Source organism: Culex quinquefasciatus, chromosome 1, assembly GCF_015732765.1.
Source record: "Culex quinquefasciatus strain JHB chromosome 1, VPISU_Cqui_1.0_pri_paternal, whole genome shotgun sequence".
NCBI classification, from domain to species: domain Eukaryota; kingdom Metazoa; phylum Arthropoda; class Insecta; order Diptera; family Culicidae; genus Culex; species Culex quinquefasciatus.
The window spans coordinates 71,938,149-71,955,831 of NC_051861.1; the positions used below are offsets into that span (position 1 = coordinate 71,938,149).

The following is a 17,683-nucleotide window of genomic DNA, read 5'->3' on the forward strand; positions in this document are numbered from 1 at the left end:
TGCGGCTGCAAAATAAAAAAAAACTGGAGTTTATTTTGAAAAGGTTCAAAAAACCAAATTCCAATTTTTGCTTTTAGGGTGTTTATTAATACCCCTGACTCAAGGCGGTTTCAAAAACACCCAAAAATGGCCGAAATGGCCATTTTCATTACCAGTATAAAAAAATCATGAATTTTGATACCCATATTTCTTTGAATCAAATGGTTCGGTAAATGTCCCCGCGGGAGAACCTTCCCCCAGGGCACTGACCACTCCAGGCTCCTACCAATTTGATCCCAACCCCATTGCCCCAAATCATTCTGGTTTTCCGGTGACCGTCCTAACAATCTTGATTAGAACAGAATTCTTCTCAAATTGGTGCACAAACTGTGTCTTTCAATAAGTGCGTGTGTGTGTGAGTAATACCACCACCGTGAGATCCATCTTTGATCGAAGTTCGGTCAACATTAAAATTTTCAGAGGCTATCTGATAGCTTATATAGTTCACACGAAATGTGGCAACCATGGTGCAACATTATCGCGTGACTATTTCAAGAAAGCAGGAGACGAGGCAAAATTTGCACCATTTCGTGCAAACTATTTAAGCTAAGAGATAGCCTCTGAAAATTTTAGTGTGATCGAACATCCGTCAGAGACGGAACGACGGTGGTAATTTTATTGCACACAAACACACACACGCACGCATTGAAAGAAACAGTTCTTGCACCAACTTGGGAGGAATTCTGTTCTAATGAAGATTGTTAGGGCGGTCACCGGAAAACCAGAATGATTTGGGGCAATGGGGTTGAGATCAAATTGGTAGTATATTGGCCACAACCCGGAGTGGCCAATGCCCCAGGGGAAGGATCTCCCGGGGGACATTTATCGAACCATACAAGTTTTGGCAATATGGGTATGATTCATGATTTTTGATTCTAGATATGAAATTTTGAAAATTGCCATTTTGACCGCATTTGCCAAAGCCTGAAGTGGCCAGTGCCCTGGGGGAAGGTTCTTCCGTGGGGACATTTATCGAACCTATCGACTCGGGGCAATATGTGTATCAAAATTCAGCATGCAACTTGAAGGAACTGAAAAGTTCATTGACATCTAGAGCAATTTTGATATCGAGAAGATTGACTGCCAGAGAGTCGACTGTAGTTATGTTCTCATTTATCTCAACTTGTCGATTGACAGTTGTTCCGTTCTTACACTGAAATAAAAAAAAGTACCAAATTCCTAAATTCTAGGAATTTTGGCTCCTTTCCTTATTTAGTAATCGGGAGGCAAAATTCCTAAAATTTAGGAATTTGATACTTTTTTTTATTTCAGTATAGAAATTGTTGAATTTACGGACCCATTCAGGAAACAATTTTATTGCTAAAACTGAAGCAACAATTTTAAAGGGCACATTTCAAAGGGTTGATTTCATAAAAAAAAAGATTTTATTTCGAGAGCTTTGTGCAAAGTTCTTTGTCATTCTGGTCATGTGTAACATAACCACCTGCACCTTTTTGTGTATGTTCTGCATTCCCTAATTGTGCGTTAAGTAATGAAATAACGCCCCTATTTCATTCTAATACTGAAACACTCAACGCATGTCAAACTTATACGGACGCCCAAGCCTAAAAAAGAATTAGAACTTTAACTTTACCAATCTGTAATTCTTGCGACCGAAAACATCATCCAAACTTTTTTTGAGCGTGTAAAAAAAATCGCTCAAAATCCGTGATTTGATTTGACAGATTTGATCAAATCGAGTTAACTCGATAAGATATCCTTACAAATCTCTGGAAAACAAAATCGTCTCGTTCGGTTGAATTACGGCCGAGATGCAGCGAGTTGAAGTTACCGTTCCGACTTTGTTGGGGGCTTGCGTGTTGGAATGTTAAATAATAATAAAAAATACAATCCGTGGTTCTACATATAAAAGAAAACAAGGGTAATTTTCACAAAGGATTTAAAAAATTGGTTCAGTTTTATTGAGACAGCGCTCATTGGATAGTATGATTTATTCGTTAAGATTAAAGATATAACATTTCTATACTGTGTTTTTCTTTTGATATAATATTGTATAAATGTAAATACTTCCCACTAGTCTCATTTGCAGCTAAAGATGTGTTTTATTGTTATTGATTTAGTAGAACTTGGGACTTTGGTTAGCTTTGATTTACTTGAGATCATTTAAAAACTAAATAGTATGGAAATTCACAGCTGTTTGTAGGACCTTTTACTGCTAGCATTTTCGTTAGAGAGTAAGGTTTAGTATAGTGCTGCTAAGTAGAACATTGTTTTTTTTTCGTAGTAAACTAGAGTAGTTAAGAGTCACACAAAGTGTGTGTCCAGTAAACTTGCCTAAAATTTATCTTATCTGATTCTTCTTATTACAAACAAATCATGTATTGTTATTATTGTTTCCCTGTTCCTTTCATTTATTCCTCTTCGCTAACAATAAGATACACTTTTCTTTCGTTTCGTTTCCCTTGTCAATATTATTTTTTCGCAAAATTTGTAAAGTGTTTCCAAAGCACTGATGTACTTAGAGTGTACTTGTTGATTGGCGCTGCATTTTTTTCTTCATCTTTTCTTTTCCCAACAGACAAAACTTTATTTTTTGTTTGCTGCTTTAGGATGCAATATTTTTCAGCTGAAAATGTTGTTTTAAGATTGTTTTGTGTATCTTCTAAGTCAGTTACTAGTATTAGACCCATGGATATTATGCTGGACGAATCACCTTTTGGATGTTGCTCAAAGGTGTGAGTATTATGTGATTTAAGTTACAATATTTTTATTACAAATCTAATAATACCTGCAAAGTTTAACAGTTCATGAAACAGCATTCCTTTCCTCTTATGGTAACCAAATCCCGATCATTTTAAATGTGCTCCATTTTACCTAACTTAATGCTGATTCTGAGTATACCGTTGTGGAATCTGAAATATAATGATAGTAAAGTTTTCGATATTTGCTTGGTAAATGTATTGAGCTGATCTTGCCTTCTCCATGTGTTTTCCCAGCGCAGATCGTGCTGCCTTCATCAGTTCAGGATTCTCAGCCAAAGTATCCGCGAGAGCGGCCAATAGAACATCTAAAATTTACAAATCAACACTTCAGCTCTTTACTTCATCAAACGATCATTTTTTTTATCTTACCTAGAATCTTCTTCTGTAGCGTCGGTGAAATACGTCCGTGGACACCTTCGGACTCCAGGAACTCGGTCAGCTTCTGCAGCGCATGTTGAGCCGGTTCGGAACCTTGAGTCAAAGATTGGACAAACATTACCTTGGCCAGCTGGTAGATAACCTCTTCGAGAGAGTACTCGGCGTACAGGAAATCCGCTAACCGGAGCCGTCCCACCACGTCATCATAGTCTTGGGTGGATTCTAAATATTTTAAAACATTTCAAATCAAAAATTTTCAACATGCTTTATTTCTAGCCATTACCCGTTTGTTCGCTAAGCTCGTTCAGCTTTAACAAGCTTGGCAACCTTTCAATGACCTTCAGAATCTCGGGCGCCAATGTCACCTGCTGTGTGGTCTCAACGTTGGTCATCACGGCCTCGGTTGGCGGTGCAACGGTCGTTGTCGTTGTGACCTCCTCAGCTGGACTTCCGACAGTGCTGCCATCTACATTTTTAACGTGACGTGCAGATTTAAACGGGCGATTCGAGTAGGTGTTCTGCAGGTAGTCTATCCCGAGGCGAATGTCTCGTAGAAATTTGATAGCATTTTCACGGGTCATCTAAAATTACACTAGCGTTTAATCAACAAGCTACGCAACGAATCATTTCACTGCCCCCATACCAATCCCTTCTGGATCAATTCCTCGACGGCCCTTGCAACTCCGGCCTCATCCCCGGTCCAGAAGACGTACTGTGCCATATCGAAGGCGGAATATTGGCCGCCGCTGTGACGCAGTAAGGCTTCGGCATTCTGCAAAATAAAACAATATTTGGCAAACAGATCCTCACTATAGACTTGGTGGCCTTACATCTCCACGGCGTTGGGCGCTTTGGGTTGCAGATTCACTTCCAAACTCAAGTTCATTGTTCGGTACCTCCTCGGGCTGGGAAGAAGCAGTAGTGGTCGTGGTTGTGGTAGTGGCGGAACTTTTTGGAATCGTTGGAGTGGTGGTACTGTCGGAACCATAGTGCTGGCCAAAGGTAAGACGAGCTGCCCCGGGAAGTAACTGTTTTGCGTTAAATAAAGTTTTAATAATTTTAATTCCGTTATTAAAAATAATCAGCCAATTTAGTTTTCAAAGCATTCCTATGTACAGTGTGCTCAAAACACAAGTGGTGGGCTTAATCAATGCTTGAATTCATTTAATCATTTAACCCAAGTTTCCTGATGACCTGGTATGTTAAAGTTAAAATTGTCTAACGAACGAAATTGACTTTATAGCTGTCGGCCACCATTGCTAGACCAACCACTAGTGTCTTCCTTTTTAACTACAAGGACTTCGCCGCCCTGGGCTCCTAAGTGATTTGTCTAAGCTCTTTCAAAATTTAAGGTGCCATGCACAAATAGCTTAGCATTTTTTAGTATTAAAAACGCAAATGACCTTTCATCATCAATTTTTATTTTCTGGGTCCTCAAGTCAAACAGACAAAAACTTGAATTAAAATTTGAATTGGCCCCGTTAGAAAACAAATAAATAGACCAGGTTTGGAAAACAGTTAGTTATCTTTTCCCCAATTTTCCGTAAAACTAAAAAAAAACTTCAATTGATTAACTAATCATTTCGGTTTATAAACTGAAGTTTAAATATCCGCCATAAAATGAATCTAAAAAGTTCATATAAATTGTGCTGTGTCACAAATTCGACGGTAACATTTCAAAAGGCATCATGTACATTTTGACACTTTCTGGGTTATTGTATATTCTGAAAGTACTTCTATTAAGCTACCTCTCCACCAAAAATGAGCAAAAGTTACTTCAGTAAAGTCTGTTTAATCATGATTTTAAATAAAGTAACATAAACAAAATCTCTGCCATCAGCAGTACCTGTTTATATAGCCCTGTCAACCTGTCAAACAAAAGGCTACATAAACCTCGTGACGAAAAAAAAGCAACATGAAAAAAGCGCCATGTACATTCGGCGAAGAAAAACGAATCATTACAAAGCGCCCCCCTCAGTGACAGCAGGGTGATATCGACGTTGGTGATTTCAAAAGAAGTTATGTTTGTTTTTCTCAAATAAAATTACGGAAATAATGTTTTATTGAATATAGATGATCAAGTATCAACAAAAGCAACGTTTTTCATCGTTTGTTATCATTAGAACATCTTATTTTGCTTTTATATAAAAATGGTAATTGAAAATGGATGCTCAACATTCAAATGCGTTTTTCTCAAAACGCATGGTTTGTACATGATGCTTTTTGAAATGTTGGCATCGAAATACTCATTGGCTGCTCTAAAACGAGACAATTACTTTCCCATTAAAATAACAATCCTGTACAACAACTCCCACCCCCATTTTCTCGGAGTTTCCCTCAGTTTAACAGTAAAGCACAGTGCGTTCGACACGAGTTACCTTCATTAGCTTGCTGTTGTCGTCTGTCGTTGTCTGGTCCTGATCCTGCTGCTTATGGTGATACTCAGCCAAAGTTTTCAACAACATGCTTTCCGATGCTTTGGCCAACTTTTCGGCGTAATCATTACTGTCATCGTTTTCGTCAGCGTCGGCATCATCGTCACCATCATCGTCATCAGACTGGCAAGCACGGAGATGAGGAGGTACAATTATTAGCGGAAAAAAGGATTTTAATTTTTACGAGTCGCTCAATGAACATTTCCTAGAGTTGGGTCTTTGAATATCTTGACATTTTTTTTATAGAAAATATAATTATTTGATAGTAAAAACCCTTAAATGATGGTTGCATTTCACATCCGGCTGTACATTTATTAATATTTGAGTCGATTTTTGATAACTATTCAGATTTACGACGTCCCAGATCTTATAAGTACTGATTATTGTGGTATTGTTCTCTTGTTCAGACTAACTCTTACTCGAGAATCCTGCAAACTTGCCATATTCATAATCTCTGCTTAGTCGAAAACGGTCCCATTTCAAAAATACTTACGTCATCCGCATCATCCCCACCGGCATCATCCTCATCCGACGAGGTTATCGACGCCGAGGCTTGTGCTTCTTCCTCCAGTTGCTTCTCGAGCTGGGGAAGGATCTCCTCCTTTGTGTTTGCCCCACTTCTCACTGGTGCTGCTGCTGCCGTTACCGGGGGGTGCTTTAGATGTTCCAGCTCCAACACTTCTTCATCGAAGCCGGTTAGCTGCCGAAAGAAAAAGCGAAAAAATGCAAGACATTTCAAACATCTTAATCCCTCGCCAAACAACATTCTGCTTCAAACTCTGTACGAAAGCCAGCCAGTGGAAAAAAAAGTTTTGCAATTTATTTTATCGCTGTTGGTTTTTATTCATTTCAGCGATTGAAAGGAATCCTTATTTCAGTTAAATGCTGGGTCTCGGTGAATTGAAGATCCACAATTCGTGGACTTTTTCGGTGAGTTAAAAGAAACTACGAGAAATCTGCATTGCGACACGTCGTTTTTACCCCCTCGGTCACGAGGCACACGTGCAGATGAAGAAATGCTACAGAGTATCAATAGCCCCGGCTTCGTAATCTATTTGCTTGGGCTTCATTTCAACAGACATATATCAAGGCAGATAATGAGAAACCTTTCACATTCCGAGCACAAATTGAACAGTTTAGTTCTGGGAATGGCAACGTATTGTTTTTTTTAATATAATGCAAAAAAAAAATAACAAGGTTCATAACTCCACCAATTTCTAATTTGAGGTAAAATGTGTCTCCACAAAACCCTTCGGTACTAAACAACAAAAGAATTATTCATAATTTTTATATCAAATAATAATTGCTACTAGCCAATCTATTCTACCGAGTCATGTGTAGCTTCGCAATCAGTGCCACATGCCGAATTGTTTCTCGTTTGGTCACCAAAATTGTCGTCGACTTCCGTAAGTGGGTTCGAAATAATTGGATTATGGCAGAGCACAACTCGACCTGATTGGTAGATAAAAATAGTTTGATATTTCCATCAATACAGAATTGATCAAATGCTTAGAAGAATTCGGCAACACCAGATAATGATAGAAATTTGAATTTGTTTAAATTTTTGCGAAGGTTTTAGTTCAGTTGATTAAAAAAAGTTATTAAACATTTATGAATTGTACATTTATGTAACATTTATGAATTGTACTTACTAACCATGTTCAATTTATAGGTTAAGAATGCTGCAAGAAATTTCTTTCAGAGGAAATTTTCAGTCCTGAACGACATGTTCATCAAGCTCACGACAACTGGCATTGCCATATAAAATTCCTGAGGCACTGTTAACTCAAGATAGGGCTGCCAAATTTTCGATATATATCCAATTAATTTGAACCTTTCTATACCTTTTGAAAAAAAAAAGTTTGTTTGGTATCCCTACAAAATTATCTCAACTTTACAAGAATGATTTTCAAGCATAACATTCTAGTACCGTCATCAGGGGTGACATTGGGTCAAGGGGGTGGCATTGGGTTATACAAATTTCAGCATTTTTGTATGACCCAATCTCAACATCCAGACCCAATGTCACCCCTGATTACGGCATTTAAAAAAACAGTACTAGGGATCTGTGGAATTAATGGACTATCTTTGCATAAGTTTGCCAATTCAATGCTGGAAAGGTAGCTAAAATTTTCTCTCAACTCACCTCTGGTTGTGGATCACCATTTCCAGTCGATGTGATTGCTTCTGTAGAGTAAAAAAATTAACGAAAAAACACATTTTTATTATTTTAATATTTTTTTATTCTACACTGCTTACGATTTTACAACTGAATCTGATCCAAAGTATTCAAACTTATCAAAACTTTGCAAAGCATTTTTGTTTAAAACGTTATTTTTTGTCAGACTCGAATATCCGAAGGCTCGATTATCTTAAGTTTCGATTATACGATTGATTGATTTCGATTGTATGGGACTTTGGATTATCAAATAACGAGCAAACATTTGTTGTCGATTCTTTATTTTATTTGTTGACAATCAAAAATAAGACATTGAAAAAAATTGTGATTCGACTATCCAAAGAGATATTTTTCCAACGTTACGGATTATCGAGTCTGGACTGTATGCTATTTGATTTAGCTTTTCAAATAAAAGACAATTTTCAAAAAAAAATCGCTCGCTTCTTCCAACACTAAATTGAAGAAGTAGAGCAATCTCTAACGAGATTAGGTCGTGTCACACTTGTAGCCTACATTCAATAACCTTAATATCAAACTGCTGGAACACAACTAGGCAAAAGAAGGAAGTGACTATTAGATGGCCAGTATTAACACACCAAAGCTACAAGCAAATACACTTAATTCTATTATCCCACTACGCCAGCATTGGTGTTAATCCGTGTGGGATAGAGGGCAAAAACCGCTTGAACTTTTCTTAACAAATATGACTTTTTACATTGCACGCTGTGTGTTAAGGGTTTAGCTCTTGTTCGTTTATGGCTTCATATTTTTAATTTCAATAACTTACCAGTCGGTTTCGATGCAGGAGCTGCATTATTGCTTACTAATGACGATGAGAAAAAGATGACTAATACGATGATTGTGTTCCATGATCGCGTCATCTGTAAAAAATAATAAACATAACTTTAGTATAATTCGAAATGAGTGAAAAATGCCATCAAAAAGCAGCTTGTTTTATTTTTATTTTATTGAAGAAACAAATCAAACGCCAAATATTTCATCTGCACACGAGTTCTAAAATAATGACTCCAGTTGAAAGTCCCCAATTCCGAGCTATCCGTCAAAGCCCACAGTCCGAAATAGACATAATCTTTATTCACGAATAAAAGCAAAACAAACCGACCGACCGCTCTGCTTCTGGCAGGGATTTTCCAGACCCACAGAGAAAAGCGAGAAAAATAGCTGAGGAAAAAAAACATTGAGCTTAAGGAAAATCAATACTGCTCAGTCATAAAGCGTGTAAATAAATAACGAACCTTTGCCTTTGCCAAAGACCTTTTCGGGGTGCACCACCCTACTACTACCTTATGCCTAGCCTATATGTCGTGCGAACATAGCATTCATTCCAGACATTCACACGAGAACAAAATTACGTGAAAATAATTTATTCCAAGTGGAGAAAAGCACTTTCCTTAACACAAACCACACAAGGACGAGACGATAAGGTTGATGGTGATGATTTCTGAGGTTTTAAATTGCATTACAGCAACACTCAATTTCAAAAATATATTTCTTTTCGAGTTATAAATACTATGTTTATCAAGCCTCAGTTTTCACAACTTAAAATTGGCATTTTTTGCCACTTAGTATATACAGCTTATCTGCGGAAAATTCTCATCAGTGCCAAGGTAAAACAATAAACCTGGTAAGCTAATTAGAACAGCGCTAGCAAATTGAAAAATAATTGGACGGCTTGGCTCAAAGAAGGATGAAAGGGAATATTAGATTGACTGGTGAGGATAATGAAATTTCCGAGAGATTTTCAGTTTATCTTATCTCATCTAGATCTCATGCAAGCAGAATCCTGGCAGGATTCACATTAAAAAACGTTACTTAATCCACCCTTAGGTGGTCGGTGCCTTCCTCACATTTAGAGGGTAATGCTATTCAAGATACAAAAGGGTGGACCTTTCAGTGTTCTATCAATTTGATTCATTATTCATACCATCAGATTGTGTAATTCAGGGCACTTATGTGATTATAACTTTTGATAGGATTGTCAGACCGTTGTGTAGGGGTAAGCGTCGTTGCCTCTCACCCAGTCGGCCTGGGTTCGATCCCAGAAGGTCCGGGTGGCAAATTTTGAGACGAGATTTGTCTAATCACGCCTTCCGTCGGACGGGGAAGTAAATGTTGGCCCCGGTCTAACCTAGAGGTTAGGTCGATAGCTCAGTCCAGGTGTAGGAGTCGTCTCCCTGGGTCCTGCCTCGGTGGAGTCGATGGTCGGCAGTTGGACTAACAATCCAAAGGTCGTCAGTTTGAATCCTGAGGTGGGTGGAAGCTTTGGTGTAAAAATAGGTTTGCAATTGTCTCAACAATCAAGCCTTCGGACACCTAGTTTCGAGTAGGAATCTCGCAATCGAGCACGCCAAGGCAAAGCTGTAGAGCGAACAATTTGATTTGATTTTTTGAGGGTTGTCAGATCTTCAATCTTTTGAACTCGTTGAAAAGGTATGTTAATTACCTATCCAACGACAGGTCGCATGATAGATCCGGAAAACGTTTTCATCAAAATATATGAGATCCGGTCTCTAAAAAGTGCATAAATAACACTTAAGTGCGTATAACTTTTGATAGGGTTGTCAGATCTTAAATCTTTTGAACTCGTTGAAAAGGTCTTTTGAATACCTTTCTAACAATGTATAACATGACCACCCTTTTTACAATCTTCCGGACTTTTGTTAATATCGTTTTTTTAGCACTACTTTTGAAGTACTTAACAAAACCGCATAATTTTCAATAGTGACGGACGAATCGAATGAGAGCAAAACGGTCCAAATCGGTTCAGCCAGTGCCGAGATAATCCAGTGCAAAATTGTTTGATCAACATTTCACCACACACCCAGACATTTGCTCTGAATTTGATTCTGAGTCGATATGTCTGGAGTTTTTTTTTTTTTTTTTTGAAAAGATCCAATAAACCAAATTTTCAGTTTTTGCTTTTTGGGTGTTTTTAAAACCGCCTTGAGTCAGAGGTATTAAAAAACACCCAAGAAGCAAAAACTGAAAATTTGGTTTATCGGTCCTTTTCAAAAAAAACTCCAGATGTATACATGAAGGTGGGTCTTGAAGGTTAAATTAAGAATTTCGTTTTTCGAATGATTTTATAGCCTTTCCTCAGTAAGGTGAGGAGAGCAAAACGCTCAATTGTTCAGAGCCCTAGAAGCTGTGATGGTGTCGCCGGTATGTCTGATTGAACATTTGCTGCAACACTCGCCTTGGATTTTGCTCCACTTTGTTGTCGTCGGCATTCGTTCTGGTTTATGCACTGCCGGAAAGAATCTATGCTGCTGCTGCACATGCCGGCGTGAACGAGGACATATTTTGCAATGCAATGGTACATTTTTACGCATACTTTTATGCATGCATATGGACGTGGAAATTCTTCAACTGCACTGATTTGATGTTGATTGGACAAAAGTCGTTTTAAAAAAACATGTCATGAACGTAAAGAATTTTTACTGTTGTGTATTGGATAAGATTAGAAAATGTAATGTTTCAATGTTCGGCCAGGAAAACAAGACAACACATAGAAATGTGCGATTGTATGGAAAAAATGGGGAAAATGTATGTCATTTGCAAGATTCTTATTAAAGTAATTCATTATTCGAGGAAGACGTTGTTGTAAGGAAGTATTTCTTTTAACAAACATAAATGCTCTAATTATTAACCGATTTGCTCGTATTTGACCAACATATATCCAGGTTTTTAAGCGAAGATGGCGTTCGTTTGGTGAACGTCCGAACTGTCAAAATCACGCAGTAGCACCAACATTAGAAAAAAATGTGGCCGTCATGCCATGGCTCACTTTTTTCGCAATGTTGGTACCACTGCGTGATTTTGACATTTCGGGCGTTCACCATTCGAACGCTATTTTCGCTTAAAAATCTGGATAGCCTGAGGTTTCGAGGCATTCAGGGCATCATCTGTTGTTGAGAGTTTCAAATTGAATTCGAAGCAACAAATCTAAGGGTTATTCTAGTGGCGCTGCTCTTCTAGACATAGAAAAAGCATTTGGCTGTGTTTGGCATAATGGTTTGATTGCGAAATTGAAAAGTTTACTACAAATGCTGCAAAACTCAACTTATTATTTTCCCTCACAAACCCAGGGCTGATATTCTCAAACCAAAAAGTCGTCAAATTATAAAGATGAATGAGGCAAATTTAAAGTGTGAGGATCAAGTGAAATATCTTGGGCCTGCTTTTGACAAAAACCTTACTTACAAGGATCACATTAAAAGTATACAGATAAAATGTAACAAATATATTAAATGTTGGTATCCACTTTTAAACAGTTTTCTAGACATTGTCTCAAGAATAAACTGTTAATTAATAAACCAATTTTCAGACCTGCCATGCTGTGCCGAACTGGACAAGCTGCTTAACCAGGAAAAGAAAACTTCAGAGGATTCAGAACAAAATTCTGAAAATGATTCTGAAACTTCCTCCCTGGCTCAGCACCATAAACTTCATCAATTGTAGTCTTCAGCTGCATTGATCCGCCGCTCTATATATAGTTTATAAGTTAGTTTTAAGGTATCCCTTTTGTAATTGTAGGAGCTCTTACATTTGAAATCACTGAATAGCGAAAGCTACAATATCATATCAATACAAATCCAGTAACTCTGTTCACTTGATAGATCGTTTGTGAAATTTCAACACCCGGCATGGCCAAAAAAAGTAATCACACCACATTTCAACCCGGAATGGCCATTCTTTTATGTAACTAATGGCCTTAGACAGGATTATTGCGATTCTCTATTTTGTGTGTTTCCTTTATTATGTATGAACTTTGTTCCTATACGTATCTACCCGGCCACCAAGCGGATCTCGCGGTCTCGCATTAAATATTGGATTCCCATTTTAGAAAGCACCCCGTTTGCAGTCTTGTACACTGTTTAAGGCAATACTTACCGCTGCTGTTTTCGTGTGACGAGAGTGGCCTCGTTTCGCGTGTGTCTTTTATCCTTTTGTACGGGGTGGGTAGGGAAAATGTGACCACTAATTGCGTTCTGCGAATTTTCACTGTTTCTCACTCGGCGAAAATGGGTGGCACAACGTGCTAACTTTTTTCACGCAATTTTTCCTATTATCGCAGGTACGAATAATCGGTTTCTCGTTCTCTTCCGGTTTTTCCACACCGATAATCAACTTAATTTAAAATCAATTATATTCACTCAAGTGCGAACCGGGGCTAGGAAAATCATTCCTCCAAACAAGCCCCAAGACACACCAAACCAATTACAGGACACCCCAGGATAGGGGAGAGAGTTGAATGATTTTCACACACTTAACATTCACTCTTCCTCGCCACTTTCCAGTCAATTTCCTTCTTCCACCCAACAATCTACGCGAAACCACAAGCCCGTGGAAGTCCTTTAATTTTAGAAATGCACTTCCTCGCAATTTTCCCACAACCCCGATAGAGTTTTATTTTCTCAAACACATACACACACACACACACCCTTTTAGATAAAGCGACCGCACCGCGGAAAAGCGCAAAAAGTACGTCCTTTGCGGCTGGAAACAATACTCGGAATGTGCCACCGAAGTTTCCACGGAATGGCTCCTCCGACCGAACGTGGAAAACCAAAGGAAAAACGGCGTGGAAAACATCAAAACATTGGCCCGAAGAGGGCATAAATTGGCTGTGTGGTGAAAGGAGTACATAAGGGAGCATATTCTGAGAGAGAGAGAGAGAGAGGGAACGGCCAATTCAGAGAGCGAGCTTTTGTTCGCTGCTCGGAAGCTTTTTGCTGAACATTGAAGCATAACGCGTCTCCATTTAAATGGCTTCGAAAGCTACTGTTTTGGAGAACGATATTTTAAAACTTCATCATCCCGGTACGAGAATCGAACTCACGACCTCTGGATTGGAAACCCAGCACGCCGCTAGTCGAAACCCATCCCCTACCGGTCAGTATTCCCAGTGAGTAGAATTACTCTTTGAAGGGATCTGACTTTGCCGAGCCAGACAGGAATCGAACCCATCACCTTCCGCTTACAAGGCGAAACCCGTAACCTCACGGCCACGAAAGCTCGGCTAATTCTTCAAAGTAGACTAATTCATTCACATTCTTTAAGCATTACTGATTTTCCATTTTTTTGTTTGAGTCAATATTTTATTTTAAATATTTAGTTTTATTTGAGCATCTACCGGTGGATACTTTTCTACAACAGATTTTTGTGCGATCAATATGGTAGATGCTTTGGTGGATTTTTGTCAGTTCGAATTATTTCAAGAAAATCCACCGCGGTTAACCAAATCAAATTAACAAAAGCCTTTTGATTTTCTCAATTCCTCAAAAGTCTTTTGTTGCTTCGAAAAAGCTGCTTTGACGTTTAGCGTTGATTCAACAAAAATAATGATTTTCAAATCAACTCAACGTTTTGTTGATTCAATTATGCATATGAATTCAGTGTAATTCAGTGTGAATTCAGTGTATAGAGCTATCTAAGCCCGATCTCACACACACTAGCACACCATTTGTTTTGCTGGCTGGTACAAAATTTAACCTCACTTTTTTCGTGTACGTACACGCAATACATGCGCACGTAGATAACTCTATGGCTAAGTTTCTACAGTTGTATTGGTGTAGGGACCAAGAGAAAAAAAAATGTCAAGTTTAGCTACGAAATTCAATTTTATGTAACTTTTCTCTCCGTGCACTGTCAGACTAGAAAAATTATGACGTCATACCGTTTGTTTTGATCAAGGGAATGATGGAAAGAGAGGAATCACAAATCCGTATAAATAATTTCAAGATTTTTCAGGTGTAAACCGAAAACGCGATCAAAAATTAAAGTGGAAGAATAAGGCTTTTAACTGCTTATTTAATTGTCGGTGTACAGGACGCCGCACTGTTAAATCATTTTCTGACGTCCATTCAATTTTGCAGTCCAAACCCAGTCATTGAATTGGAAAAATAAAATTATTTTTCAAATTGTCTTTTCTTGATTTGTGTGCACCTACGTCGAAGACCAAGATTGTTTACTTTTGCTTTTTGGTCTGACAGTCTTGGTCTGACAGATTTGGTCTGACAGCTTTATCATGGATTTTGGTCTGGTCTAGGCGAGGGATAGGACACAGCACCTTCCTGGTTTTGATAGCAGATATGAAGGAATTTAAATGTTTTTAAGGTTTTGCGAGGATTTGAACGAACCTGTGCTGCGCAAATGTCCTTCTGCCGGTAGAAAACTTCACGAAAAAGGTAAACAATGTGTTGAGAATAGTTTTATTTTTACTAATTTGGTTTATTTCAGCGGTATTAGCGGGCGAGTCAAATCGGACAGTCATGTTACGGACCCAGAATCGCAACCCGCTTGTTGCTCAATTTCTGGCAGAGAAGAAACGGCCAGCTCTTCTGCGGACCGATGGGAGAAACAGGAGCGGAACTGTTTATTGAACTGTGGCGCGACAGAACAGTGATGGAATCGGAGTACTAGCAGCAGCACTTTTCGTCAAGCATTCGGCAGGAGCAGCGCGGCAGTGATGCGTTCATGTAAGCGCTCTTGGCCACCACAGCCGGAACAGTGAAAAAACCAGGATTGTTGTAGATAGGATGGAAAATAAGTTTTATTTCGACTGTTCTTTAGCGAGAGTAAACACACAGTGAGCTCAGTTCATCTGCTTGCGTCAAACCCAATCAACTGCCACAAAAAAGTACCCGTCACAGAAAATGCCTTACCACAGACAAACAGACGTGCAACTCTTTTTCAAACCATCGCCAACTAAAACCGTCATTTCAAATTCAAATCAGTCAAAAAATGGATGCCGTAGTACCGCAACAAGACACGAACGTCGTCGGTGGCGCCACCGTATCCCTTGGCCCTTTGACGTTTCAGTGCATCACCGTGTGTGTGTGCAATGTTTTCTTTATAGCCAACACGTGGGGAGAAAATCCAATGTTGCATTGTTAATTTGATTTGGTTAACTGCGGTAGATTTTCTTGAAATAATTCGATATGGTAGAAGTGTGACTTTCGGTCGATGACATATTGACCAACGATCTGTTGTTTGGTAAAGAGACTTGGAGGAGGAGACAAAGACACAACACTGGAGTTCAAGGCAGTCCAGAGTAGATTAACTGAACATTTTGAAAACAAGATATGTAAAAGAATAAATCAGTTTAACACAATTTAATTGATGGACTTCCACTCCCCTTCACCTCTAGCAGCTGCATTGGTTTTTTCGTCCGACCGACATCAGTTAAACATGCTCATAATTTGGTGAAATCCGCCAGTATAAATGCTATTTCCTAGGTTGTTCCCCTTGAAGACCTTGAATCTGAAGCAGCCCATTCGCCTTGGCACCGTGGCTATTTTTTTTTCACTGTAACATAAACTAATGATATTGCCACTCCGCTAAAACTAAATCGCAACCTCCAACCCTTTTACATGCCCACACCCGGCACAGCCAGTTGGATTAGCTTGGAAGATAACAATCACGCAACCTGCGATCAGTTTTATTCAATCTTACGCGACTTGCCCATCACACCGGTTCTCATCTTATTTCATAAACAAAACTGCAGGTCACGGGGCAGAACATGCTGCGGAATACTAGGTGGAATGTTATTATGATGGGAGTTTAGCAAGATTATTCAACTTTCCAGCCCATCTTTTGCGAATTTTCTGGGCATAGAATGAGAAAACAAAATCGATAGCAAACATAAACAAACACCTGTCAGTTTTCATTCGTACACGCTTAGAGGGAAAAATGGGTACACGCTTAATTTGGTTTATCGAAATGATGATGTTTTCGCAACAGGACTGCAGATAGCGCTAGTGTGCAGCCCAATTTCGAACTTTCTTTGGTAAACGATGGATTTTTTGATAAAATCAATGATGATTCACGTCTGTTTGTCTGTGGTTTCACGTCAACTGGGCCTTGGCCATCGCTTTGCCCAGCAAGTCGTCACATCAACGTGCCACGTTGTATTTCCGCCGCCAAAAGTTCGCAACACAACACCAGGTCGTTTTCCAGCGAGACATGAACAACATGCGCAAGTTTGGACTAGACTGGAAGCCACAACATCAGCAGCAACAGAAACCAGCTAGGCGATCAGCAGGATCTGCAGCCCCTTGAATTGAAGTACCAATCTTGGTAAACCAATGGGGAATACGCAAAACTTCTTCAAAATAGCCAACACAAAAATAATCATCTTATAATTGATTGCGTAACAAAACTTTTAATCAAATATCTGTTAAGATTCCCAATTCGAAAATAAATGAAATTCCTGAATCTAATCTTTCACTAAAATATGACAGAGAACCTCGAATAAAAAATATTTAAAAAAAAACTGTGTAATCTGAACTGAACCGTGGTTGATTCTGTCGAAATGTTGATTTCAAACAATAATCGTGAATTTCGACAACTCACATTGTTTCGTAGAGTTCTCCTCTCATCGGAACCTCGTAGGATCATCTCTGAGGGCTCCCGTTCATTCCGGATTATGACCACCGTAAAAAACAATTTTCCTACGCAGTATCGGAAACTATATTTATCAAATGCTTATGATTCCATAAATTGTTTCCCTGTCGGGACTTCCCTGAGGGCTTCCGGTAATTCTGAATTATGGTCATTTCCGTAAAAATGTCTTCTTATGGTCTGTGCCTTGTTAAATATATACTAAAAACGCATTATTTATGATTAAAAAAGCAATTTCCATTAAATTCCTATAGACGTATCCAGTTTGAAATGGCCGCTAGGTGGCCAATGGTGTTAGAAATGACAGCTTCCATGTATTTGAATATGGGAGCTCAGGAAAACTCAATTTTTAAGCAATAAAATGATTATTTATGATAAAAGTATTGATTGATTAGGTGCACAAAATGTGTTTAGAATATTATTAAAATAAAAACTGTTCAAAAAATTTGCAATTGAGATAAGTACACCATTCGATTCAGCAGGAATTTTGGGCACCAAAAATA

General features: G+C 38.7%; 1 protein-coding gene and 1 long non-coding RNA gene across 4 annotated transcripts; one reads left to right on the top strand and one right to left on the bottom strand.

The window, feature by feature from the left end:
• Positions 1 to 1,951: 1,951 nt before the first annotated feature.
• LOC6034483 lies at positions 1,952 to 13,372 on the bottom strand. 3 transcript variants are annotated; one of them, XM_038248088.1, is made up of 12 exons: positions 13,219 to 13,372; positions 12,669 to 12,905; positions 8,542 to 8,635; positions 7,722 to 7,762; positions 6,069 to 6,275; positions 5,519 to 5,698; positions 3,971 to 4,168; positions 3,784 to 3,912; positions 3,424 to 3,721; positions 3,132 to 3,362; positions 2,976 to 3,067; positions 1,952 to 2,912 (listed from the first exon to the last, which is right to left on the bottom strand). In XM_038248088.1, exons 3-12 carry the CDS (start codon positions 8,633 to 8,635, stop codon positions 2,880 to 2,882), a joined length of 1,503 nt encoding a protein of 500 aa, XP_038104016.1. In that variant the 5' UTR covers positions 12,669 to 12,905; positions 13,219 to 13,372; the 3' UTR covers positions 1,952 to 2,879. The 3 variants fall into 3 exon arrangements, with proteins under 3 accessions (XP_038104016.1, XP_038104017.1, XP_038104015.1); XM_038248089.1 differs by having other exon boundaries at positions 12,669 to 12,877; positions 13,219 to 13,335; XM_038248087.1 differs by having other exon boundaries at positions 12,669 to 13,336.
• Positions 13,373 to 14,825: 1,453 nt separating this feature from the next.
• LOC119765032 lies at positions 14,826 to 15,896 on the top strand. The gene is made up of 2 exons (XR_005276457.1): positions 14,826 to 14,965; positions 15,018 to 15,896. It is a non-coding gene; the product is annotated as an uncharacterized LOC119765032 (long non-coding RNA).
• Positions 15,897 to 17,683: the final 1,787 nt, after the last annotated feature.